Consider the following 27,177-nt stretch of genomic DNA (forward strand, 5'->3'; position numbering starts at 1 on the left):
CAGCTATGGTGTTCAGCTGCTTAGTTTACAAGGTGTTGCCAAGACAACTTTCCTTTGGGTATTTTGTATACTGAATTAGAAATCAAGCAGACTCAGCTGGCTGGAAAAACAAACAAAAAACCCAAACTGCTCAAACTGCTTTACTGCAGCAATGCAAACACTTTGTGGATTAGAGCCAAAGTAAATCAAAGTATACACACTTCAGAAGTGCATTGTACTTACCTTCTTTGTTCTCTGTTACCCCAGGAAGTAGTTTCCAAAAAAGCTGTGCTAGTCTCTTGCATGAAAACAACAAAAAACACCTTAAAGAGCCCTTTATTATGGCAAAAGTACTTAAAGTGCCAGCAGATGTTTTTTGTCCTTAAAGTAGTTGCTGATTTTACATGTAATGTAAATGGAAAGCACAGGCTGAAAGGTAACTGTGAAGAACTCCTTTGTGAATCTGCTTGAACTGGGCTTGTAACAAAGGGTGGGCTCACACAACACAACAAGGCACACAACATGGACAAACCATGATGCTAAAGTGCCTAACAGCTGATGGGATACATTGTGACTCTGGAGCCACCTCTCCCCCTCCTCCTCTTGGTTCTCCTTGAGGAATCCCAGTGGGCATCATAGAAGCACCAGACAGTGGAGCCAGGAGGGGGAGAGGGGACGGCTTTTCTCCACCAGCTCAAAAGTGGCAGGCAGGGAGGAGCCACTTTTGATGTTGGCAGAAGGGAGTTGGAATGTGCCCTCTGTCTGGCACAGTGCATGGCAACCAGCTGCCATGCTGAGCAGGGCGGCATGAGCTGTGCTCTGTTCAGCCTCCTCAAGAGAAAACCAATCACAACGCAAGTAACTTGCTGCCACATGCTGCCACCTGAGTGTGCCTGATGGGATAGCTCACAGACAAAGGGAAGCTGGTGGCAGCCAGCTGAAGGGTCACTTGGGCACTTTGTGGGTGGCTGTCATCAACACTTTCCTTCAGCCATTCAAGAAAAGTGGCAAAATTTTGCTCTTCTTGCTAAGCAGTTTGCTTGTTGTGGGGCTTGCTATCCACGGGACATGTTGTCTGGCTTCAGACAACACAGCAAGCCACTGTGGGGCGAGCAAGCATTACTAATCCATCCTTTGTCAGGGTGATGTCAAATTGAAACTACCCTGAGAAAAACATTCCAGGTTTGGAGAACATGCTGAGCCACTATAGCATCAAAGCCTTGGTGGCTTAGCATATTCTGGAAACCTAGTCAAAATGATCTGCCAGGTTTGGCAGCTCAGGTTAGGAAGATGTCTATCATGAGGAAGAACCTTACATGACAAAATGACAATGGTGGAGAAAACACACCTCTTCACCCTTCCTCAAATCTGATAGAACTTGTAACTTTGCCAGAGAAAGAGTACTTTACTCTAGAAAGAGTAGTCTGTCCTTTGGGAATATACACCAAGCAGGGAGGACTTTGAGTATGGTCTGTATACTTATGGCAGGATCCAGCTTGGAATGAAAAATGGACATAGTGTGGAAATGAAAGATGAGCTCATGTTGGTTTTCCCATCCTGTGTATCTTTCCTTATACTTTGCTCTTCAGGGTTGAGAGTTGTTGCTGCCTGTATTAAGAATTGGGATTAAGGTGTTGGTGCTACATTCTGTGCAGGTGGTTTATTTCCCAATGTACTTTTGAAATATGAGAGAGTGGCAGCTTTTACTGGTACTTGTCATATTTTAAAAAGTTACAAATTGAGATGGAAGCCTGATGCCCTTTTCTATGTTGCCTGCATTTATAATAGGATTGTTTAGAGCAGTGATTCTCAAACTTTTTTGCGTGAATGCTTGGAAACTGCTCAGGGTTCCTGGCAGATCACATAACCTTCTGTTATTGCTGTTCAAAGCACACAAGGATTTATTTATTTATTTAAAACATTTCTATGCCGCCCCATTCGCCGAAGCCTTGGGGCGGCTCACAGCATAAAATTAAAATATAAAACATTCAAATATACAACAAATTTAACAACAGTTTTTTCAGCACTAGCATTATTGGTAAAATCAGCATCATAACACAATCATTCTGCCAGGGGAAAAACTAATGTTTGTATCCAGTGTTTGTCTAAATCAAGTTCCAATCATTTTAACAGGTATACCCTAAGTCTATAACTAGATACAACTCAAATAATTTAGACTTCAGTTGCCACCTTAATGCAAGCCATAATGCAGTCTGGTATCTCTAGCAAGATCTGAATGGTGTCAATTCAATGTGCAATCCTATGCAAGTTTAGAGGAAGAAAGGTCTACCACACCCAGCCTGCCTTTGGCAGCTCTGCTTGCTGGGGCAGGTTGGGAGGCCCCTTTTCCTGTCTATACTTGTAAAGAATTGTGCCCTTGCTTGCAGGGGAAAAAGAGGAGAAATTGTTGGCTCTGTGTTATGTTTATGGGTATTCTCCTAGGTTCTGCTACCAAGTTGACACATAAATCAGTGTGCACTGTTATAGGGTCAAAAAGGCTGTGCAGCGTTAAATCCTCCTGATTGAGGACAAAACTCGCCTCTGATGCCATCTGTGGGTACTAATATCAGTTCCACGTAAGCAGCTTTCTAAAATAACATTCACTTCTGTGGGTCTACTCTACACAAAATACCGACCTGCTTGGTCCAACAAGAGTCAGTGTATTTCAACGCGTAGATTGCACAATTCTAGCGCTGCCGCAGGTGAATTTTCCATTTGCAAAATGAGTGCAGAACTTAGTTGCACGAAGTATACGAGTATTAATTGGGATATATACGCGAGTAGCGCAGTGCAAACGTGGAACACGGAATACAAGGAGTGAACTGACTGATATTTCTAGGCCAAACTGCAGTCTACTCCAGGCACCCACAGCGACCATTCATGACAATGGACATACGCAGCAAGGCGAAATGCCCTTATGTGGACACAGTCGCAGCTTCACAGTCTTGCTTCCCGCGGAGCTTCGCCACCGGTCAGAGGCCGGGCGGCCAAGGCGCGCGCATCCAGCAGCTCCGCCCACGCGACAGCGCAGCTCGCCCTCGCCCTCCCCGCGGAGCGCTCGCGCCTCACTCCCACAATGCCCCTCGGGAAGCTGCGCCCTCCCGCAGGCCCGGCGCTGCTCAAGATGGCGGCTGACAGTGAGGTGAGTCCGGGTTGTGAGCGCCCCTCCTAGGGCTGGGCGCAGGGGTCCCTTCCCCCAGACTCTGGCTTCCATCACATGCAACCCAGGGCCTCACTCTCCCGCTTCCTGCTCTCTTTCCGCAGCCTGAGTCCGAGGTGTTCGAAATCACGGATTTCACTACCGCCTCCGAGTGGGAGAGGTACGTATCCTTCCTTTCGGGAGGGCTGCCACCTCCTTTTCTTTCCAAAGCTGCCTGTGCACTTTCTGTTCCTGCTGATCCCGCTCGCTTTCGGTCGCTCCCAAGTTTTCCGTCGTCTAGCTCCTGTGTCATTTTCGGACCCAGACATGCGAGTTGTATGTCCAGAACATACTCTCTTCCTGCCCCATAGATAACCCTGGAAAGATGCTTGCTCGGGCTGCAGAATTGCTAAAAATCACTGAAGAATTAAGGAAAAGGAAGTAGATTACTAGGAGCGAAACTTGTAAAAAGCTCTTCCTTCTGTTTATGAGGGGTGTCATTGTTTTTGTTTAGAATCGGAGAGATTAAACTTGTAATCGTGCATAGCTGTTGGGTTGGTGAACCCTGATGTTGCGTAGGAGCATCTACATTTCTGCCTGGTTCATTACCTTGCGTGTGATATTTTATCCCTGGTTTTAAGCAAGGAAATTAACACTGTTTGCAGATATATTTATAGGCAACACTTGACAATTGGAGAGAAATACCAGTCTCCTTGTGTTTGTGGCAAGTAAATTAGAGAAATTGCTTTTAAAATGGGCAAGAAGGGGCAACATCCCACAGAGTAATACAGAAATCTAGTCTCTCTATCTCTCTCCCCCCCCACACACAAACACACAAAAACTACATACTAATGGAAAACACATAATGAAGTAGGATTTAGTGAAAATATATATTGACCGCAAAAACATTCTTAAAGGAAAGGCTTTGCTGAGAATCTATTAGTGATTCTTTGGCATCACTTTAATTTTAAATACTTTAGTAATAATTTAGTTTTAAAGCAAATATTGAATGAGTTTAAATAGCTATGCCCTGTATATATTAGGAATATGAACAAATGTGTATTACATCCTGCTTTAATTAAACTCAAAGGAGAATTCAGGCTTAGCATGTAGTACATTGTTTTCTTATAACCAGCAACTGTTTAAGAGCCATTAATTGGTAAGTGTGGATGCATTTTTTCAGCTAGTACTCGTTTGCTTAGAAATAGAAACTTTTGTGTTAAGAGAACAATTCTGGCCATGTTCACTCAGAAGTTCCATTGTGTTCAGTAAAGGCTTATTAGTGAACTGAAATCCATCTTTTGGCTTCTGAATGCTATTGCATTTCCTATAGTGGTATTACTATCCATTTATCTTAGGAGTTGATAGTCAAAGATTTTGTTTTTTGTAAATTGTATTTTTACATATCTTAAAATGTAGAAAAGTGGGGTAGTACTCACAGTGCTTACATGCTTGACTCCACTTCTTTTTTTTTCCATGTTAGGGTTGGGCCCATCTGTGAGTGGAGAAGTGGTAGGCAGGGTGTGACTTCCCCTTCTTATTCTTCAAATGCTACTGGAACTCCAGCGTAGCATCTTGGAAGGATGCTTTGTTGAGATGGGGAGCTGGATGTACTAGATGGAAAGGAAAAGGTGGTCCCTTGCCCCAGGGAGGAGGAGCTGATGGCACCTTGCCCACGGCTCTGGTACTGAACCTGAATGTTACAAATAAAAAGTACATGACTCGTTAATTACATTGCTAAGCTAGATTGGGTCTATGGGAATTATTCTGTAGAACTCTTCATGCTTTGCTAGTGGTTAGACTTAGTGTTTCTAGTTAGTAGTTCCTATGCTTTAAGCACCTGTGTCAAACTGCTGGATTAAGCTGTCCTTAGATTTGAAGTGTGATGCCACTGGCATGGTGATGCCATTGAGCTCTGTATTTCCTTTCCATGAGAGCAAGTGGACCTTTGTTTTCACTTAACCAATGTGAGAAGTCAGTAACAAACTACATTAGGGCAAATAAAACAGAGCTTATTCTAAAGGAAACAGATTATAGTTGAGGAGCTTAGTTAGGAAGTATTTGCTTAGCAGTTGGAGTTGATCAGTTTGGTTGGAAATATTTGTTCTTATTGAGGTAATGGTCCTGGTTAGGTTCATAGTTGCAAGTTCAGAGTACTGCTGGGCCTAACATTGCTTCTGGATTTCCAGTTGTTTAACTTTTGTTGAGAGATTAGTTGGACTGCTGCTAACCTGGCAAGGAACTGACTACTAATTTTTTGTGAATTCTGGATTATATTACTGTAATATAACAGTATTATAATATATTACTCTATGTTGGGATGTCCTTAAAAATCTCCAGAAATTTCATCTGGTTCAGAATTTTCTGAAGAGTATCAACTGTGATAAATGAATAATTTTTGTTAAGAATTTCTTAATTAGCTGTCAGTCTCTTCTTGTACCCAGTTCAAGCAACTGCTCTTGTTCTTTAAAGCCCTATATTAGCCTCTCTCAACTTGGTGTCCTCTGGTTATTTTGGACTTTGAGTCCCATCATGCCAGCCAGTATAGCTTATGACTAGGAACTCTGGGAGTTGTAGCCCAAACAGTTGGAAGGTACCAGATTGGAGAAGGCTGGCCTACATGTTTGTGAAGCCTTTTCTGTATTCCACCGTGAGTGCTAAGCTGTCCTCATTAGGGGTTTTTTTTTTGTGGTGCTCACTGTTCTTTGGAACCTTTCTCACTGAAGAGTCAGTAGGCACAATGTCACTTCCATTCAGCGTCAAGTATAAACATTTTCACTATGCATTAATTAGTAGATTCAGTAATTTATTTTTGTCTTGTTTTGTTGTTTTGCTTATTGTTGATGCTACTTTGTTGATCTGACACTGTTATTTAAATACAGATTGTTGTGTTTTGCTTCAAGGTGGGGGGAGTTGGCCTCCATTTAGACTTGGTTTGTTTTAACTGCAAATTCTTCAAAACGTATTTTGAAGAACTCTCTTGGGAGAGTTCTCTTGGGCAACTCTCTTAGGAGCCATTAAGTTTGAAAGATGGTAACTAAATAATAAGTTTATACCAGTGTATGTACTCATGATGTTCTCGTAACATCATTGTCATGATTTTCAGGTTATGTTTCTTTGTTACCTGCTGATATGTGTGAAATTGAGCTATAATTAATATTAAATAGCAATAATATTTCAGGCCTTCGATTATTTTTATTTTATGAAGCTCTGTCGTAATATAGGGATGGCATACTGATATATAAAAGCTTCTTTCTCATTAGATTTATTTCTAGAGTTGAAGAGGTTTTGAATGACTGGAAACTTATTGGTCCTTCTACAGGGAAACCTTTGGAAAAGGTAAAAACATCCACTTCTGAAATACTTAGAGGCCAGTGCAAACATAAGAATCGCAATTTATTAACCATATGGAAGAAAAGGCAAGGTGAATCTGAAGATGAATATTTACTCTTAAATAAGGAAACAATTCAGTTAGATTGTTAGGAACTAAGGGACCTTATTCCAATACTTTAGGAACGATGAACCTATGAGGTCTTACTAAGAGGTAGAAAGGTATTCTTACAGTATTAGATCTTACAGATTTGCTTAATATGAAACTTGTGTAACTCTCTAGTAATAACTGTGGAATTGTACTATAGCTCTTGTGACCTATGCATTGAAATTATATTATAAATTATTTTACTGCTATATAATTAATATGTATACCTTAATTGATATTCAGGGTGTATATACCACTGAAACATGGGAGGAGAAATCAGAGGAGATTGCTTTTGCTGACTTCAGATTCTCTGTGACACATCATTGTCTAATCCAGGAATCCAATGACAAGGATGCAAAAGAGGAACTAGTAGAAGGTAGATAAGTTTTCTGCTGCCTTAATATTCTTGAGCCAATGACTTTTACACCTTATTTTTATGAGATGTATTGGTATTTGAAAGTTCTGCAGTTTTCTTCAAAACGTATGACATGTAGTTAGGAATGTATAAGTTTTGTAACTTTCTCATTAGAGGAATTTGTAGATATCAGTAGTTTGATTTTCACTGTCATTTTAAAGAGCAACTTAGGGTACAGTCCAGTGGAGATGCCCATGAGCCTCAGTGTGCAGAGTTTTATGGGCATCCTGTGCAGAACAGAGGGAGTGTGGAGAGAGATCTTGCTTCTGTCACCTTCACAACAGCTGGATAGCCAGCTTCAGTCATCCAGCTGAGACACTTGGGACAGGGAAGGAAGGAAGCTAGAATTCCCCAGGATAGCTCTATCCCAATGGACCTAGTGACCTCCCCTCCCTTTCCACCTCACTGTTTCCCTTCCCTTCCCTCCTTCTCTGAGGTAGGTCTTGTGACCTTGAAGATGAAGATTCTATGGTTCTTTCCTCACCGGCTGTGAGTGGAGAAAGGGGATCTCATACCAATCCCTCGGTCCAAGATTGGAGCTCATTATGGTTGTTATTAGCTGTAATTGTTGCTACATTGCATTTATTTATTATTTATTTATTAAAACATTTTTATGCCGCCCCATTCGCCGAAGCCTCGGGGCGGCTTACAACAATAAATTAAAACATAAATAACAATTTAAAATATATACATTAAAATAAAATACAAATATACAATATAAAACATACAAGCATTTATATCCATTTTCCTCTTATGAAGAATTCAAGGCAGTTTGCATAGCTCAATTTTTTCCTCACAAGAACAGCACTGTAAGGTAGGTTAGGCTGAGAGTGAGTGGCATGGCCAAGTGGAGGCTAGAACCCAGATCTCCCAGATCCCCAGTCCAACACTTGTAACCACCACACCACACTGGCTTTAGAGGGTCATAGCATCCCTGTGCCCATAGGATAATGGAATTTTAATGTGGACATGTAATTCCTCTTCCTAATTTGATAATGGAGAGTTGAAAAGAATTTACATTTAATACTTCTAATAAAGAGTGGATATTTTATAAATTTTTCCATGATGTCATTTTCTGCAAACGTATCTTGAAGAAAAGACTTTAAATGTCATGGTATCTGAAGTTAATATTTAAATAGTGATTGATTCCCGTTGTTCATGTCTCACAGGTTAAATAAATGTTCACCTACGAAGGTTATTTCTGTATTGTATGCCACACCCCAAAATTCTATATACATAAATATATGAACAATCATATTTTTTTAGTCATGACTTCAAAATTGAAGTCTTATTTTTGCACTTGCATAGAATTATGCTGTAAGTCCCATTGATTTCAGTGCAACTTTTTGCTAGGTAACTGGGTATAGGATTGTGGTCAGGCTACACATTATTTGAGTCCTCACTCAACTCAGGAGGACTTAATACATGTAGATAGGTTCAGACAGTTATAATCCTGGTAACTTGGTTCTTCTCTTGTTCTTTTGTGTTTTCTTATTTTCTGCTTTTTCTCTCATTTCTTTTTCCTTCATTCATCCCAGCCTCATCCTTTTCACCCCACAAAAAAGCAAACATGATTTGCCCATGACTGATGGTGGGTTACAGTGAGAATGAGTTATTATTGGGTACATTTGAGCAATTTATTTTTCTGATGAGGTTAAAAAATGTTTAAGTTAGGTAGGTAAAATGTTAATATTTATTTGAGTAATTATCAGATTGGTTCTTAGTTTACATTGAAAGCCTCCTGTGATTTTAGGCTTTGATTCATTCTAGAGATTGGTGCAAGGTTGTCTTTATCTGGTGTTTTCCATCTGAATTAAACTATAGTTCCCATAAACTTTGGTCATTGTCTGTGCCTATTAGAGCTGATGGGGTTGTAGCACCACATTGGGAAAGACTGATCTAAATCATAATGTAGTGATAACATAGAGGAGCCTTGTTCTTACGTGCTCCTTTGTCTTCCATCAGAAGAATCAGAAGCATTTACTTTTGTTTTCAGCTAACTGTGGTTGGTCTGTATGAAGTACTGTGGTTAATTTTTAACTATGCTTGCTCAAACATGTTATGACAATTAGCCATAGTTTAAAATTGCTTTTTTGTGTGTGGGGTGTGGGTGTTTTTTGTTTGTTTGTTTTTTGGATAAACCACGGCTAGTTGAAAATGGAAGCAGGTATTTCTGATCTTCTCACAACCACACTAGAGGAATAGAAAGGATAGGAAGCAAATGGACCTGTGTTTCGTGGATATAATTATCTATAAAATTATGATTTATATTTTTAGAAGCTGAAAACATAATTTATAGCAAACCTATTTTTGTACTTTAAAAATCATACATTTATCTATTTCTTTCCTCTTTCTTATATATAACCATTTTTTGCTATTTGCGAATGTGAATGCCAAAAGTTTTCACCTTTCTTGAATGGTTTTATAGATGCTCTTCCAGTTGCCATGCAAGATCTTCTGTGTTTGAACAATGATTTTCCACCTAGAGCTCATTGTCTAGTAAGATGGTAGGTCTATTATTTGAAGTATAAAATAGTATTTCTTATAGCTCAATATATAGTTGGAGTATATAAAAATGTATGATTTGTAGTGGCAGACATGCAGAATACCCAAAGAATCCTCACTCCCAAGGTAATGGCCTTGCTCAGATATTATGAGAACATACCTTTAGGTTTGTACAAATTTCTGTTTCCTTTTCCTCCAGTGCTGCCAAAAGTATTAGAAACTTTTACTTCCATTTTTAATTAAAAACACTTTAATGTCTGAACCCAGGCCAAAAATGGTTAGTCTTAACTATAATTTAATGAAACAAGTGAAGTTCACAGTAATTTATACTATTTTGACAGGCCCAAAAAGGCATCCTGAAAACGATTTTAAATAACGTAAATGAAACTAGCTTGTTCCAGTTAACCACAGATTAGGCTATGGAGTATGGTTAACTAAAAATGCATGTGAAAATCTTTATTTCCCTTGTGGCTGCATTGGAATAGAACAGGGGAGGGGACAGAGTGGAAGCCCAAGGCTCACTTATAAAGCTAGGTTTAGTATTGTATCAAAGCCCAATGTTTTTGAAAATATGGATGGTAGTGGTATTACTGTTATATTAATTAAATAATAGACTGAGTCATTGAGCAAATCATATTATTGTTGCGTGGCCTCATATCCACATAGGTTAGATTCAGAGGGGTGTGCTTAGTGGAGTTCTAGCACTGGTGGAGGGGGAGGCTAGTGACTCCTAACATATCCCCCTCTTCTGTTCCCTCCTGAAAACTGTTCTGCGTAGGTTGGGAGGGTGCTCTGTGGGCTGTAGAGGAAAGAAGGCACCTGTGAGAATCATTGCTTTCCTTCAGGAAAGGCCCTCTATTGAATACCACTCCCTCTGTGCACCATATTAAATAACATCAGTAGAATTTAACTTTAACTGGGCTTGTTTCAAATAAATATTTAGGGGAAGTAGACTAAAATGACCATATCCAATTAATAAAGCACAACAGAGATTGTGCAATGTTAGTCACATTATCATTATATATTATTAGTCATACTAGCTTTAATCAGTGTAATTTATTTACATTTTTACTGCTTTTGTTCTAGGTATGGGTTGCGTGAATTTTTAGCCATTGCACCAGCAGCAAATAATGATGCAGTTCTTAGTGAATCAAAATGTAATCTTCTTTTGAGTTCCATTTCTATTGCATTGGGAAACACAGGCTGGTAAGGCAATTCTAGAGCCATTCATATATTTTGCTGTTGTAACTCACAAACAGAAAAAAGCAGAAATGCATATAAACATTTGCTTACATTTGACAGACTATTTTAGCTAAATATATACAATTAACGTAACAATATATCATTGCTACATATCTAGATTGCTGATGCAAATCCTTCCCTTCTATCAAGATAACAGATAATTGCAGTATGGTAAAACTCAATGAAAAATACAGATTTTGTTTCAGATTATCTAGAAAACATGACTTTGAATTTACCATATTATTTGATGTCTCTATTAAATGTCTTTAAAGTTAAAAAGATTTGAAATGTAAGGTTAGATAATTGCCTGTACATGGCATGTGCATCCAATTTTTGGTATGAATGCAGTTCTGGAACCCACAGTTGGCTATATCTTTCCAGCACAAAAACTGATTCTATTATAATCAGTGGAACTAAAGTCTCATTGGTTTTAATGGTTGCATTGGTTTTTACTATATGTTTGAAAACTTGGCAGTAGAATCTGTTTGCATTTCTGTTGTTTCTATTGTATTTTAACAGCACTGTTCTAAAATAAGTCTCAAGCACCACTTTGTTACTCTGGTTAACAGATTTAGGCTATCTGTTTGCACCATGTTTCTTAGTTCATAGTGCGTATAAAATACTTCAGTAACTTTTCTAAGTATTTTGCAGCCAAGTGCCAGTATTTGTGCAAATTCAACACAAATGGAGAAGAATGTTTGTTGGAGAATGTCAAGGACCTGGAGTTAGAACAGACTTTGAAATGGTTCATCTTCGCAAAGTGCCCAGTCAATATACACATGTATCAGGACTGTTAGACATCTTCAAATCTAAAATTGTAAGTTTAGTTTATGTGTGCCCATCTAAGCAAGTGGGTGCGTTGAGAATAATTTTCTTTACAAAGTGGGTGAATGCTTTAACAGATTTATATTTATATTTTGCACTGGACAAAGCATGGTGAATGTGCAGCTTCTAGTGATTTATATAAACCACAAATGTGTGATGTATATGATGTAGATTGTATATTGATGTATGCAATTCAGGTGTATGGGTACTTACAGGTGTATCACATAGTTCACAGGTGTGACTCTTGGATTAAAAAAGGTGTTTAGTGGTAGGATATAATTTAATAAACGTGCACCAGACTGACTCTGACCTTAGTACATGTAGCCCATGTTCCTGAGGGACAAAAGGGAGAGATACATGTGCAGTAGGTCTTTACCTTATTGAACAATTGCCACCTCTCTCCTTAATTGCAAGCTAGTTTTGGATCTTGGGTAAGCTTCAGATGTAGATTACAATACCCAGTAAAGAGAGGTGGCTATTTATAGTACTTGTGTGTCTACAGTACTGCTGGTAAGCAATATTTCTGAAGACAGATTTATTGAGCTTCCATTATAATCACTAGATAAGCCTTTTGTTGTGCCAGTTAATTATATCTGGCCCACTTTAAAAGTCCTTTGAACTGAAAAGTTGTTCAGAAGGAAAGCAATAAATGACCTTTATGGAATTTTCTCTGATGGGTAGAGTATTCATATAACACGATTAACAGTCTATTTACAGATACTTTTAATGGATTACTTTGACTAAAGCAAATGTCTCAGCATACTTGTTCTGTTCCCAACTTTCAATATGTTTCTTTGCATCTTTTTTTAGGGCTGTCCATTAACTCCATTACCTCCAATTAATATAAGTGTTCGGCTTACATATGTACTTCAGGATTGGCAGCAATATTTCTGGCCTCAACAGCCACCAGGTAGGATATTAATTAGTTTATATAACAATTCTGTTCTGTGGCATTTAATACCAAAAGTAGTCCACTTCCAAATACAGCAGGACCCCTGTATCTGCTGGTTCAGTTACTGTGTTTTCACATAACTGTGGTTAACCTAATTCCAAAAGAGAAATCATAAAGTGCTTCCTTTAAATGACTTCTTTATTTAATAGGGAAATTAAAAAATGTATGTTGGCCTGCTAGGATATATGGTAAGAATGAATCTTCTCTCTGTGAAAAAGAGATTTATATGTGCAGTATATAGTGTTCAGTATTAACTGTGGTTTCAGGCATCCACTGGGGAGCTTGGAACCTATCCCTGCGGATATGGGGATCCTGCTGTATCATGAAACCAAGGAGGTTTTTCTTGAAGAGCAGCGCAGGAAGTAGCTGTTCAGAAGAAAAAAAATAAGAGCATAATCCAGTTGGAATATTCCTAAAATGTTGAACTTGGAGGATTACAGGTATCCTATGCAAGGGAGAAGGAATATGAGGGCAGTCTTTGCTTCTGCTGCCCTGGAAATCGGCGAAATGGCTTTCTAGCCACAGTGCTTTTGGCAGGGAGACTGGCATGCTGCCAAGGTACATATTTTGGGAAGGTTACAACAATAAAAACATATGAAACTGTAAAAGCACAAAAAGTCAAATTACGATAAAATGCTAAAACCAGATAAAAATGCGGCCAGCTTAACAGAACTAGTGATTTCATAGAAGGCATACCACATTGTTAAAATACCATTAAAACAGGTTAACAATTAAAATACCAGCAATTATTTAAAAAAAGTCTTCACCAGGCAATTAAAAAGAGTACAAAGAGAGCGCCAGGTGAACCTCTCTGGAAGCTCATTTCAGAGTTGGGGTGCCACTCCCAGGTCAGGGTGTTTATGCTCCCTAGTCATGAATTTATACTATAGACCAGTGGTGGCGAACCTATGGCATGCGTGCTGTAGCAGGCACACAGAGCCCTCTGTCGGCACGTGAGCTAAGTTGCCCTAGCATCACCCCAGCAGCTGAGCATCGGATAACAGTGTGCCTAGGGTCCATGTGCATGCTCAGAAAGGAGTAGTGGAGCCAGGTGATGATGTCACGAGTCGCAACTCATTAGCCGCAACTCGTCCGAGCTTTGCATGGCCGGTCAGTGCACTGCCAAAGATAGACAGATAGCTAGATAGATTGGCTTGGACAGGCTGTGAGGTGTTTTTTCTAAACTAAAACCTGTTTTCAGGTTTTATTGCAGTGTTGGCACTTTATGATAAATAAGTCGGTTTTGGGTTGCAGTTTGGGCACTTGGTCTTTAAAAGGTTCATCATCACTGGGTTAGGGTTAGAAAAACAAGGTATCCTGGTGTGATTTTGATGGTTGGAATGTGTTTAGAATGGGCAGAAATGATGAGCACTGCAGAAAAAGCTATTCAAAGAAGGCTTTTTCAAAATCGTCCTATTTTCAATGGAACTTTACTCCTATATTAGGGTTAGGGGTGTGCACCAGGGTACGCTTACGGTTAGAGAAACGATGTGTCCTGGCATGATTCTGATGGTTGGAATGTGTTTATAATGGGCAGAAATGATGAGCACTGCAGAAAAAGCTATTCAAAGAAGGGTTTTTCAAAATTGCCCTCTTTTCTATGGAACTTTTGCCCTATTTTAGGGTTAAGGGTAAGCACCAGGGTGGGGTTAGGCCAGTGGTGGCGAACCTATGGCATGCGTGCCACAGTGGGCACTCAGAGCCCTCTCTGTCGGCATGCGAGCCAAATCGTCCCAGCATCCCCCCAGCAGCCAAGCATCAGTTAACAGCGCACATAGGGGCCACGCGCATGCTTGGAAAGGAGTAGCAGCACTAGGCGATGACCTCACGAGCTGCAACTCATTAGCCGCAACTCATCCGAGCTTTTGCATGGCCAGTCAGTGTGCTGCCAAGAAAAAATTATATATATGTGTGTGTGTGTGCGCGCGCGCTTGGACTGGCTGTGAGGTCTTTTTTCTAAACTAAAACCTCAGTGTTCAGGTTTTATTGTAGTGTTGGCACTTTGTGATAAATAAGTGTGTTTTGGGTTGCAGTTTGGGCATTTGGCCTCTCAAAGGGTTGCCCTCACTGCTATAGACCATTTCAGAGATGGCTAACATTACTTGTTCTTCATTTTTCCTGGAAAATTTTAGAAAAATAAAGTTTATAAAATACAAAAGAAGGCAATTTAGTATGCTAAATGTACACTGTATATAATACTGAGTGAAAGAATTCCAGTGTTCCAGTAATATTCTTGGTTTGGAAATGTTTAATAATGTCCTCAAGTGCAGAGTGCACAATAACTGGAAACATTTGCCTGTCAAGAAGTCATGACCTCTTTGTAGGATGTGATGGGTGGCCTAGTCCCTTGCTAAGCTCTCTTGGACCTCAGTTTGTTATGTAGCTTGCTAGGCCATCTCCCTTGGAGAATTCAGTTATGGCTTACATATGCTTCAGCAATGAAAGATAGTTTGCTTGTTAGTAATATTCTTTAGTAATATGAATTAATGGTAACTTACTATTAAACTTGTTCTTACAGAATACTTTTCACAGGGTTGAGCCTCTCATATGGTTTATTCTTGCTCCTAGTTTCTATTCTTGACTTCAGAACTTTAAACAGTAAGGAGTTATATTGCTTCCATACTAGTTGTGATCTCTTGTGAGGCATCCTCAACTGTATTTTTCCTACTGCAAGAAGGCATAGCATCACTTTATATTCTACACAGTTGGGTAGGTTACTTGGGTAGGCCCTGCTCCGGGAACCCTCCTTGAAGGAGGTTAGGAACACCCGGAGGAGGGCTTTCTCTGTGGTGGCACCCCAGCTATGGAATGCACTCCCCAGAGAAGTCTGCCTGGTACCAGCGTTATAAGCTTTTCTACACCAGGTCAAGAACTTTTTATTTACCCAGTATTTTAAAGTCTAAATATTTTAATTAAGATTTTATCACAGTTGTGGGTTGTTATTGTTATTATTGGTTATGATGATGGTGATTTTACTATGTTGTATTTATTGGGTGATTATTGTAAGCCGTCCAGAGACATGCAGTAATTGGACGGGTTAGAAATACCCAAACAGACAAACATACAAACAAGTTACAACCTTGAGGCTGTGACCTGCCAAGGGCCTTTACTAATTCTCTGCATAGCAGAGGCCATGGAAAAAGCATAGTTTCAGCTTGGTCTTGCTGAGTGTTAGCAAACATGTGGGCTTGGTTTCTGTACTGTTGATGCTTGTCAGTCACCAGTCCACAGTGGCTACCATGGGACTTTGATGAGGGGAAGCATGGTATTGCCTTGGAGATGGCAATGGTATCCGTAAGTCGTCACAAGATCTTCTCAGCCATTTAAGGTGTCCAAGCTTGTGATCTTTTTGCGCAAGCATCTACTACCAGTTTCCTTGATTCTAAAATTTTTCATCCAAGATAAGGCTCTGTGGAAACTATGTGCTAATCTTGTTTGTATCCATTTCACTTCAGCGTATGATACTAAGACTATTTCTAATTGTTCCTTCGCTTTATTCACTTTCATATGGATGAATATGTATTAGGAGTGTTGTTTCTAACTGGGTAGTAAATGCCAGTTTAATGTTGATATAATACACACACATACATTTTTTCAATAGATATAGATGCTTTAGTTGGAGGAGAGGTTGGAGGTCTAGAATTTGGAAAGTTGCCATTTGGTGCCTGTGAGGATCCTATCAGGTAAGATTTGTTCTGACCAAAGATTGGTATGGGAAGCCACACTTACAGGTCTTTCCTTACATAAGTCTTGCTTATGTTATCTGACATGCCATAACATATGACTGGTGAGAAGCCCTTGCAAATGAAACTGTTACCTGTGAGTGAAGGTACATTTTCCAGTTTATGTCATCCAACAAATGTTAGAAGACATGGGGACAGTATCTGTAGTAGATCATACATGTGTGTGTAACTTGCTGGATCTCTTTAAAATATATGCAGTAAGTATCCAGGAAAAGGCTAGATTTCACCACCATGTACTTTAAGGGTGGGGGGAATAAAGACACATGCTATTTGTAACAGAAGTATTTGAACTATGCTTGTGTGACAACAGAACAGTAGAACACTCAAAATAAGCAGTAGTTGAGGACTTGGATCCCAGTTTTGCTACTGCCAGCAAGAGTATGCCCCGAGTTGAACCCTGCTTGGAATGTTTGCGGGAACAGGGAAGGGCTTTTGCAGATTTCTGTTGTCCTCCTTGAACCCCTTGTGCCTTACGGAACATTGCTCTAGAGGGTTGGGGGACCCTCTGGATCAAGTGTATATGTATGCTTCATGGAAAAGGGGAATGTTATCCTCTCTTCTCCTTCTGCTACTGGGATCACCCACTAAATTAAAGACCATCCTTGGATGTAGGAAGCCTTTGTTTTGATCCAAGGCATTGTCTGTGGTTGTTTGATAGTTTCAGAACTCTACTTACAAGTGTACTGCTTTTGTTTTTAGTGAACTCCATTTAGCAACTACATGGCCTGACCTTACAGATGGCATAATTGTAGACAATGATGTTTATTCGTAAGTACATTCTCTTTCTTTAAATGCTTCTTACAGACCAGTATCTGAACTCAGTGTTTAAGAACTAATTCATTCTAGTAGTTGGCAGAGATGTGCTGCTTAATGAATATTGTAGCAATTATTTGTACTAACTTTAAAGTCAGCTTTGGTCATGTGCCTGATATCTCTGTTATTTAAAAGGCAATCGAAAAAAGAAATTCTTGCTTAGAATATCTTTTTTTCATGTGTGTGTATTCCTTCTTCTTGTTAAGGAAAGTTGTTGATTGACAAAGTTGGAAGGAACTTCAGAAGTCATAGCAGTTTTTTCAGAAACTCCTCCACTGCCTCAGACAAGAGAGCCTATGTCCCATCCTCCTGCGTCATTCCCGTTATCGTGTCATGCACCTTCCCCTTTCTTCCATCACGCTGCACTCCCACCTCCTTCCCTTTCCCTTTACCACATTATGCCCCCTTCTCCTTGTTGAATAGTTTGTATGATCAGAAAGTTTTTCCTAATATTTACTCTAAATCATTTTGCTTATAATCTGAACCCATTGGTTCAGGTCCAGTGTTGTGGACCTGCAGTAAACAAAATGGTGTGACAGTCCTTTCAATATTTAAAGATAACTATTATACTGCTTTTTAATAATAGTTTACCAGGCTGTCATTTTTATGAAAAAGCCAACATACCAACTTTGATTAACCTCAAATTCTAAAGCTCTATTTGTAATACCTCCTCTCCTTATAGAAAAGTTTCTTAAATGGTTAAGAATTGAGCCAGTTTAGTGGGCACACTAACTGTAGTTGTTGTTGTTGTTGTTGTTGTTGTTGTTGTTTTAATTCTCTCATGAGGTTTTTTTTTTTTCCTTTGTACAACTGATTTGCAACATTTGATGAAAATTAGGAAGGGTTGGAGAACTTGAATCTAGAGCATGTTTTCATTGCAGGAGTGCAATGAGTAGATAAAAATGTCAAGAAGACACTAAAGACCCAAAATTGTAAGAAGAGAACTTGGGTATTAGGAAGGAATGTGCAGAGTTGCTGGTAGCCTGGCAGTATGTAAGAAAACACAGAATAGCTTTGACTTTGTCTCTATCATATTTTCATTATCTATGGAAGCAAAGTATGAAAGGAAAACTGAGTGAGAGGTGAAAAATTGGGTTACACCTCTTCTGTGGCAGCACAGTATTCTGTGACAGTGAAGCTCTGAATAGGCTTTCTTTGTTATGATCGGATGGAACAGAGTCAATAGTAACAGCACTTTTGCTTCTTTTTTAAAAAGAGATTTGGATCCCGTGCAAGCACCTCAGTGGTCTGTGAGAGTCAGAAAAGCCGACAATCCACAGTGTTTACTGAGTAAGCAGTCCAGAACTTCTTTCTTTATTTCAGTAAGCTATGATATAGTTTGACTAAGTACCCGTGGGCAACATTACAGCACTTTGAAAAATCAATGTAGATTTTTTTTTAAGGAAAGATTGTAGGAAGAAACATATGTTGAATGTCTGTGTGGGAATTGCACATATGCACACCTATTATTTTGATAAGTTGCTTTCTATGAATGTTCTCCTTTAACAAAAGATCCCTGTTTTTAAAAAACATTGAATTAGAATTGTTTTTATGCAACTAGAAGATTTCATTTTTAGATTTATGTATGTATGTATCTGCTTACCATTCAGAACATAGTTTCATGTATGGAATTCTACATCTGTTTGCTGTTTCATTGTCTGGTTAATTTTAATGGCACACATTTGATATATAATGTTTTGTGCAACTTCAATTTAAAAGAAGACAGGATTTGTGTCTTAACATTTTGGTTTAAAGTAGATGGAAGAACTGTAGCTGTAAGTCTTATCACATCAAGTATTGACCACAGTGTTTAGATGCTCTTAGTTTGAATGTTAGTTATTCAGTGGACAAAGAATTCATTTAAGAATCTGTTCAGGAAAATGGACAAGTAAGTATATTTAATCACTGATAGAGATGTTGCATTTTTGTGTGGAAAATTTTGTCTGAAGTTTGTTCATTGGGGTTATTGCATGTGAGAAATGTAAGTTCCAATTGCTGCATAGTCCATAAGCCCATAGAAGGGCCCTGGGCAAGTCACTGTGTCAGTTTTTGGGTATCACATGCTAACCACTGTTAATGGTATTTGAACCAGCTGTGATGAACTTCAGATTTGATCACTTTTTTCCTTTTTTCTAAGCATCCAGGATGAAGAGTTCAGAAAATTTTCCTTTAGCTTTTGCTTAACATTTCCTGCTGTGTCATCCAGACTCAGAACTGTGATTAACATTCACTATGGTCAGTTTAAACAAGGGAGCTTTCAGTAACTGGTCTTAATATTGGCTTGTTTGAAATTAACCATAGTTAATCTTAATCATGGTTTGCTGGTGCAGACAACACAAAAACTGCAGTGAAAACTTTCAAATCCTCTTCCCAGCCACATGGAAGGGCTAGGAAAGGAATATGTGAGCCTGAGGGTGTCCGCGCTTTGCCTCTTTTGTGTGCCACCTGTCAGATTAGTTTGACTTGCTATGAGAATGTATTGCCTTTTTCCATGATAGTACATTGCCTGGTGTCCATGGGGTTCCTCGCTGGTGTCCTATTCAGAGCCTACCCTATGTATCTTCAGGGCACTCTCAGATATCAGTGCTTATATGCACTGACAGCACTATAGGGGGAAAATAAATCTCCCACTAAAATTTGCATATGAAAACAGCCACATCTTGAATGTGTAGGTTAAATCATAATGGAAGATGCATGGTCAGAAATCTGGCTTCATAGTTGAATAATTATGTTCTTTTGCAGGTGATTTTGTTACTGAATTTTTCAAACTTTGTCGTCGGAAAGAATCAACTGATGAAATTCTTGGAAGATCAGCATTTGAGGAAGAGGGCAAAGGTACAAATCAATCATGGTTCTCTTTTTAAAGTTCTTTTTCTTGGTCCATGTACTAGTAAGTTGTCACTGCTGAAACAGAAGGAACTTGATAGAACTAGGAGAGTATCTAATGTGAATTGGGTTGAAAGCATATTAATGCAAATATCCTTTCCTCAAGGCAATTTTATTTATAGTCTATTTCCTCCTTCTTCAGCAACTTCATTTTAAATCATTAGCAAGTCTCTGTCAAATACATTTGACCACACAGTGCTTGTTTTACTACCCCTTCCCTGCCAACTCTGTAAACTGCTCAACTTTTTGGCAGAGTATCTCCAGTTACCCTTATGCCAGTATAGACTTGTTCTGAATTAGGCAGCAGGTGGCACACTCAGAATTAGCAAAGCAGCCTTGAAGTTTTGCTGTTTGTACTCGTTAAGAGCAATCATGGACAGATCAAGGAAGATACTGGGAATATAAATGTTGAGCAACATATAAACTGATAATTTGAACTGAAATTGTTTGCAACACCTTGATATTTTATAGATGCTGATATAAGTCATGCTTTGTCAAAGCTCACAGAACCAGCACCAGTCCCAATCCATAAACTCTCAGTGACAAATATGGTTCACACTGCAAAGAAAAAGATTCGTAAACACAGAGGTATAGATGAATCACCATTAAATAATGAAGTCCTCAATACTATTCTCTTGGTAAGTTCCTATACTACATTTAATGCTTTATAATAAAAGAGCTTGCATTCTTTTGAAGCCAGGAGTGCCTTTGCGCAACTTTGACTAGTGTGCCAGCTGTGGTCTCTTATAGACAAGGGGATTTTGCAAGAGCTACACATTCCCTGGACATGATGAGATTGGAGGTATGGAAGCTTTGCTTTGTGAAAAATGCACCAGTGAGGCTCTTGATGCTTCAGGTCATTGATATCATATGTAGCTTCTGTCAACAGCATTGGCTCCAAACTGGTTCTTACCCTTTGAAGATATAAACAGGGAGGAAGCAAAAGAAATGATGCACAATTTCCTCTTGCCTAATGCCTCCCTCACTGGTGTCAAAAGGGTGGGAAGAGCTCTATTCCGTGCCACACTTAGGAGAGATTGTTTTTCATGACATTAAATGCATTGAAGGCAGTTAAAAACAGTATTGCTTGAGCCTGCTTTTTATGGTTTATTTATGTAATTGCTACAATATCGTAATAGTGTTCTGTTTTATTTATAGTATATTTTATTCTCCTATTTTGATGTAAAGTGTTTGGAGCACTGGCTTTTTGGGGAAAATATGTTTGTAAGATTCCTAAATCTTCTGCATAGCAGAATAAGCAATCATCTAGATGTTTTAATAGAATGAGGTTGCAGCATCTAACACTTGGAAAAAATTATGAGGACAGGAAATAGAACTGAAAGCTGACTGTCCGTATTTTCCCATTAAGTACTTATTCCCTGATGCTACTGACAAATCAACAGATGGATCTGAAGCCAGAACTAGTACTTCAACAGGAAGTCTTCCTCCCCCAGACAGTGAAGACTATGTAAGTTCAGACTATGTGAAAACATAAAATGGATTGTAACAACTTTTCATCAAATTAAAAAACCACCAGTTTCCTTGAGGATTTTAAATATGCTTTATTTTAAAAATTCTTAACTAAAGCACAACTTCTTACGTTGATTTTACCTTCTCTGCTTAAAAAAATCAAAATTAATTCTGCAGCACTTATACATTCATTGCATATGTTATGTTATGCCTATTTTTTAAATGTTGTGTCATTTTTCCTTCATTCCCCCTCCATATAGAATCTCTACATCCAATTCAAATCCGCGCCTTCTGATAGCCTAACTTACAAACTGGCCCTCTGTTTTTGTATGATCAATTTTTACCATGGTGGGGTCAAAGGAGTTGCACATCTTTGGCAGGAGTTTGTCTTGGAAATGCGTTATAGATGGGAGAACAATTTCTTCATACCAGGGTGAGTTTTATTAGTATCATTTAGTAATATCAATAAGAAACAGGATGCAATTGACTGATAACTTCCCAGTTTTGTGAGAAGAGAGAGCCAGATATTGCTGCTACCTCAAAGGCCTTTCTGTTCCTAGACCATCACCATGCTCCCATATAGGATCATGAGGACTGCCTAGGGAAAGGGTATTTTGTATTGTCCTTCCTCCAAGGAACTCAGAATGGCATTTCAGATTATCCGTAACGTATCAGAGGTGGGACTGAAGCTGTCAGAGCTCCAGCTGCACCTAATTTACAGTTCCATCTTACAAGAAGTTTTTTAAACAAGGAGAGCTCCCCTTGTGTGTTTGTAAGTACATTTTAAAGAGAATGCTGGATTTATTTATATATCTGTACGTACTTTTTGAAGCCAAGCATGGTAGTTCACAGAAAGTTCAGGAAGTAAAAATGATAAATAAGTTGGTAGAGCTTTAAAAAGGATCTTAATAACCATAGCAGTGTAAAAAGCAAAAACTCTGAGCAGGCTCCCTTCCTGAATGCAGACAGAGTTGGGATCAGACTCTAAAGAGAGTGCATTCTAGAGTTTGGGAGCAACACAGGACAAATGCCTGACCAACCTTTTTCCACATGCCTGACGAATGGTTCTCTGCAAGCATGGTTGCCCTCAAAAGGGCCTTTCGGGTTCATGGTGGGATAGACCATCTCTCTAAGTTGGTCTTAAGTTGTTTAGAACTTTCATTGTTAAATCAGCTCTTTGATGTGAACCCAGGAAACCAATCTGGCAAACCAGGGCAAGGTTGTAATCCCATCATTCTGATTAGCAGCTGAGCTAATCCAGTGCAGAGCAGAAGTGGTGAATGCTCTGCAGTTTTGCTGAACAGATGGGTTTGGCTGTCCAGCAACAGTATTTCGAAGAGAGACTGGAGTGACCCTAGGTTACTTGTTTCCTGGTCTTTCTAGTCTCCATCCTGCACCACTCCTCAACATGTCCCCTTCTGCCTCAGAGTACCGTGTTTCCCCAAAAATAAGACCTAGTACTATTTTTGGTACTTGCTAAAATATAAGACCTACCCCGAAAATAAGACCTAGCTGTGTTTATTCCCAGGGCCAGTGAGAAACATAAAGAGCCTTTTTAAACTTTATTTTTTAACTTAACTTTAACTTAATGCACTGTGTGGAGGAAACATGCTCATGCAGCTCTGCTCCCTCCACTCCCTGCGGAGGGACGAGAGCTGCATGAGCCGATGCTCCCTCTATAGCGCCGGCTCCTGTCACAGGCGGAATGATACCAAATGTACATGTATTCATGCTGTTGTATGTGAATACGTGTGGATTGTTGTACACATTAAAAAATAAAATAAAAAAATAAGACCTACCCCGAAAATTAGACCTAGTGTGTTTTTGTGAGCCAAAAAAAATAAATAAGGCAGTGTCTTATTTTCAGGGAAACACGGTAGTTAGAGAGCTTTCCTCTGCACTGGCTGTGGGGGAGCAGGGAAGTGGTCAGAGCTCTGATTTCTAGGGCCAAGGTTGGTCTCTGACCTTAGATCTGGAAATCAAAAAATTCTGTGGCCCCCTAAGAAGATACTGAGTGGTCACAGGTCACTCCCTAATTGAAGTTTGTTGCATAGTTTTACCTAGGTGCTGCTTTTCCTGAAAACTGCACTGTGGCTATAGATACTGCAACATGTAATAGTTTAGAACCTTTTTCTTCTGTAATAATGATATAAATGTAACTTCCTATTAGGTTAGCTGGTGGTGCTCCAGATCTGAGATGTTGTTTACTGCACCAGAAACTCCAGGTAAGTATTACAGAATAAACAATATTTAATAGATACAATAATGACCTTTCTTTTTACATTACTCTTTTTGTCATTGTAGAAATTGTAAAATTTATCCAACAATTACTATGTTCCTTGGATAACATATTAACTTGTTAGGGAGATAATTGATATTTTCTTTAAAAATAGTGATTAAGAAAGAAAACAAAACAGCTTTTCTGTGTTATCATCTGTAGTTGTATTAGCATAGATATACGGAAATCTCCAAGACAAGATAGGCATTTTTTAAAACATCGAGCTGAGCCCAAGAAATGCACAGTAGAATTTTCTGACCCACTTCTTGTCTCCATAACACCCCCATGCCTACTTTTCAGAGGGCTGTGGGATCTTCTGAAACATTGAGGGATGTGATGCAGGTGGGTGGGAATTGGTGGGTTCTTGTGTCTGCACAAGTGTCTTGGTTTGCAAGTGCAAGTCTGGATTGAAGCTAGTCTCCTAGCTGTCATTCACATAAAAGTCTCCACATGCATTACCGTAGAAGCATCTGGTAATAACATTAACAATATAGCTTTTCAATGTCTTTTCATTTCTAGATGTTAAATTGTTGCATTGAAAGAAAGAAAGCAAGAGATGAAGGGAAAAAAGGCAATAATTCCGATCGACCTTCTAGTGACACTGGGAAAACAATTAACCTGATGGGTCGAGACAATGTGAAAGATGCTGACAAGGAAAAAGGAGAAGCAGGAAAATCTTGGGAATCTTGGAGTGACAGTGAAGAAGAATTTTTTGAATGCCTAAGTGACACAGAGGAGCTTAAAGGAAATGGACAAGAAAGTGGGAAGAAAGGGACTGCAAAAGAAGGCAGCAAGGAAACTCTAGCATTAAAGCCAGAAGGCCGTCTACATCAGCATGGCAACTTGACTTTGCTTCATCCTGGGGACCCTCTATATGTTCCAATAACACAGGTTAAAACAGGGTTCTCCGACCTTTTTGAACCCCCAGGCATTTCTGGGTTTGCACTGAGGTTTTGGGCACTATGACAGAGTGGCTACTGTAGGGGTCAGTGAAGCACAGAAGGCTGGCATGGTGTGGGTGGTTTACCTTGGCAAAACACAAGAACTTCTGAACACATTTGTGTACACATGCCCACACTCACTGCACTGCCTGTGCACACATGCAGAGGCACTGTTTCAGGACTATTCCTGCAGCCAGCTGTCCATTCATAGGCACACAGCTATGTACCCCAGTCATCTGTTGAAGGCATGCATACTTCCCCCCCCCCTTCTCTCAGTTGCTTCTTATTGCCTTTCTCTTGCTCTCCCCAGTTCCTCAAGTGGCATTTTTTCAGTATTGGCAGTATCTAGAAGGGCAGTAACTAGAAGGGCTGTGGAAAGGGCTGTGTTGTCAACTTTATGGTTAGACAGCGAGACTTCCAAGTATTTCTGCTTGTCTGATTTCTGCTTAATTTATTTCAATTATATAGAGGGCTCTAAGTGTAGTTGCATTTGAACAGTGTTTAGGTAGCTTTTGTTTTTCCACAAACGTAGACTTGTCTTGGGAGTGTTTATGCATGTTCCTGAAATAGGAATAGCTTGTAGAGTGGTGAAGTCATTGTGCAAATTGATCCTTAGTCTCTTGTACTAAGGATCCAGACTTTTCTGAGTTCTTTCATATTTTTATTACTTAAACCAAAGATAGGCATGACTACAAGGGGGAGCTCCTGTAGCTACAGATGCTAGATTCATGAGATGGACAGCAGTGGCAACCTAGTAGGTCCAGTTTTATCCCCTTAGAAGTAGCTATGGGATGGGTAGCCATTTTATGCCACTGGTTCTGCCATCACCGTGTGCTACTTAGTTTCTCCTACTGTTATGCTTTATGCTGAGCCAGATTATTTTCCCTCCAGTTTATTATAGTCCTGGCTTCTCCACCTCTTCCCTACTTCTTCTAGGTGTCATAATGCACAATGAGTGTCCTCTTATGTCCAGGCTGGGAAACTGTGGTGTGGACTCTAAACACAACAAGGGTAATCAGGGATTATGTTTTTCTGAATTAGTTTGTGAATGATAGCTCTTAGGAGTGATGAAACCACGAGGGTGGTTGTTTTGTTGAAGGTTGCTCTGCCTTTTATCCCAGTGCTTGTTACCAAGCACAAAGAGAAGCCTTCATGTAAACTTCTCCCTTTTGACTTTTTCAGGAACCTGCTCCTATGACTGAAGATCTGTTAGAAGAACAGTCTGAAGTGTTGGCTAAACTGGGAACCTCGGCGGAAGGAGCCCATCTCCGAGCTCGTATGCAAAGTGCCTGTTTGCTGTCAGACATGGAATCTTTCAAGGCAGGTCCAGGTTTTCAAATTCCATGGAATTGCCTTTACAAACGTATTAGTACAAGCATTCTGGGTAGTACAACTAACTTAATTCTTCAGTAGCATCTTATTTCAGTCATTACTTCCTTTCCATTTTACTTTATTTCCTTTGTCTTTCCATGATCTTCACTACATCGATGTATTTATTTCAGCAGCTTAAAAAGTCCATATTTTAAATATGTTATAGTGTTTTAACTTGCCTGGCTTTTGTTTCTGAGCATTTGTTCATTGGCAGTGAGCCACTTACTTGAAGCAATGGTTGTTAACTCTTTCCTATTTTTGAAAGCAGAAGTAATTGATTAGAGAATCTCTTAATACTTTAGGGTTTCATAATTGCCTTCTTTACAACTATGGTTCAATTTTCATTTTTAATTTCCTCCAAAATCACAAAGTCAGAATTCAGTTGAAGACAATTTAGTCCTATTGAAGTCAATCCAGAGTATATATTATCTGGCTTTTGCAGTGTTTCATGTGCTGAGTGCACAATAATTGGGGTGAGGGGTTGTCCAAGTCTGGTTTTGTAGGCATAGGTATAGAGAATTGTACTGTTACATAACTGGTGCTGTTCTGGAGTTTGGCTTGGAGAATAGAAAAGCAAGAAGCAAAACCTCTACAGTTTAGAATGTTCCTAATTTGTGCCCAATGTACGTAGGGCAACCTTTCAGCTGTCTCTTATACTTATATGTCAATCACCTGACATTCCACGCACTATAAAACATTAAAAATACTTTGCTATAGAGAATGGCAGGTGGATGGGTTATTCATCTGTGTAAATTATTCCTTTGCCTTCCAAAATACACAAATGTCAGAGCCTAATCCGTTCTTGGATCTGTTTCTGTCTATTTTATAGAGGAAAGTGATGACAATAAATTTATATCTGGTTTCTGCACCTGATTATCTGATAGACATTTATTTACTTATTTCCTTCCTTCCTTCTATCTATACTGCCTCAGTTGAAGCTGTCTAGGGGTTTTACAACAATTACTCAAAATACAAAAAGATACAATAAAATAGAAATCTAATCAAGCACACAATAAAATATGCAAATTTAAAACAACTTAACACTTACAATATACAAAAATATAAAACAGTTTAACATCTAAAATATTTTCAGTAAAGCTAGATTTAATTGAAGCAGCTGACATAACTAATCATCTGCCA

The 27,177-nt window shown here is 39.2% G+C and overlaps 1 protein-coding gene across 3 annotated transcripts in view; it reads left to right on the forward strand.

Moving 5' to 3' along the window:
- The first annotated feature begins 3,062 nt into the window (after positions 1–3,062).
- RAB3GAP1 (RAB3 GTPase activating protein catalytic subunit 1) overlaps positions 3,063–27,177 on the forward strand; it is a 32,580-nt gene continuing 8,465 nt past the window's right edge. For 2 of the 3 annotated variants that reach the window (XR_006415494.1, XM_044438008.1), the window contains exons 1-18: positions 3,063–3,121; positions 3,244–3,299; positions 6,382–6,457; positions 6,840–6,972; positions 9,440–9,518; positions 10,603–10,722; positions 11,410–11,575; positions 12,394–12,493; positions 16,137–16,218; positions 16,978–17,046; positions 18,308–18,381; positions 19,834–19,926; positions 20,449–20,615; positions 21,347–21,445; positions 21,708–21,880; positions 23,618–23,672; positions 24,245–24,616; positions 25,849–25,986. Coding sequence is in view for 2 of the 3 variants with exons in the window: in XM_044438008.1 (XP_044293943.1) it covers positions 3,104–3,121; positions 3,244–3,299; positions 6,382–6,457; positions 6,840–6,972; positions 9,440–9,518; positions 10,603–10,722; positions 11,410–11,575; positions 12,394–12,493; positions 16,137–16,218; positions 16,978–17,046; positions 18,308–18,381; positions 19,834–19,926; positions 20,449–20,615; positions 21,347–21,445; positions 21,708–21,880; positions 23,618–23,672; positions 24,245–24,616; positions 25,849–25,986 (2,070 nt within the window). In the remaining variant the exon portion in view is untranslated. The remainder of the gene's footprint in view (positions 3,122–3,243; positions 3,300–6,381; positions 6,458–6,839; positions 6,973–9,439; positions 9,519–10,602; positions 10,723–11,409; positions 11,576–12,393; positions 12,494–16,136; positions 16,219–16,977; positions 17,047–18,307; positions 18,382–19,833; positions 19,927–20,448; positions 20,616–21,346; positions 21,446–21,707; positions 21,881–23,617; positions 23,673–24,244; positions 24,617–25,848; positions 25,987–27,177) is intronic. The other variant, XM_044438009.1, reaches the window with a different exon arrangement.

This window comes from Varanus komodoensis, unplaced genomic scaffold, assembly GCF_004798865.1.
Source record: "Varanus komodoensis strain SLA01 unplaced genomic scaffold, ASM479886v1 scaffold32, whole genome shotgun sequence".
NCBI lineage: Eukaryota > Metazoa > Chordata > Lepidosauria > Squamata > Varanidae > Varanus > Varanus komodoensis.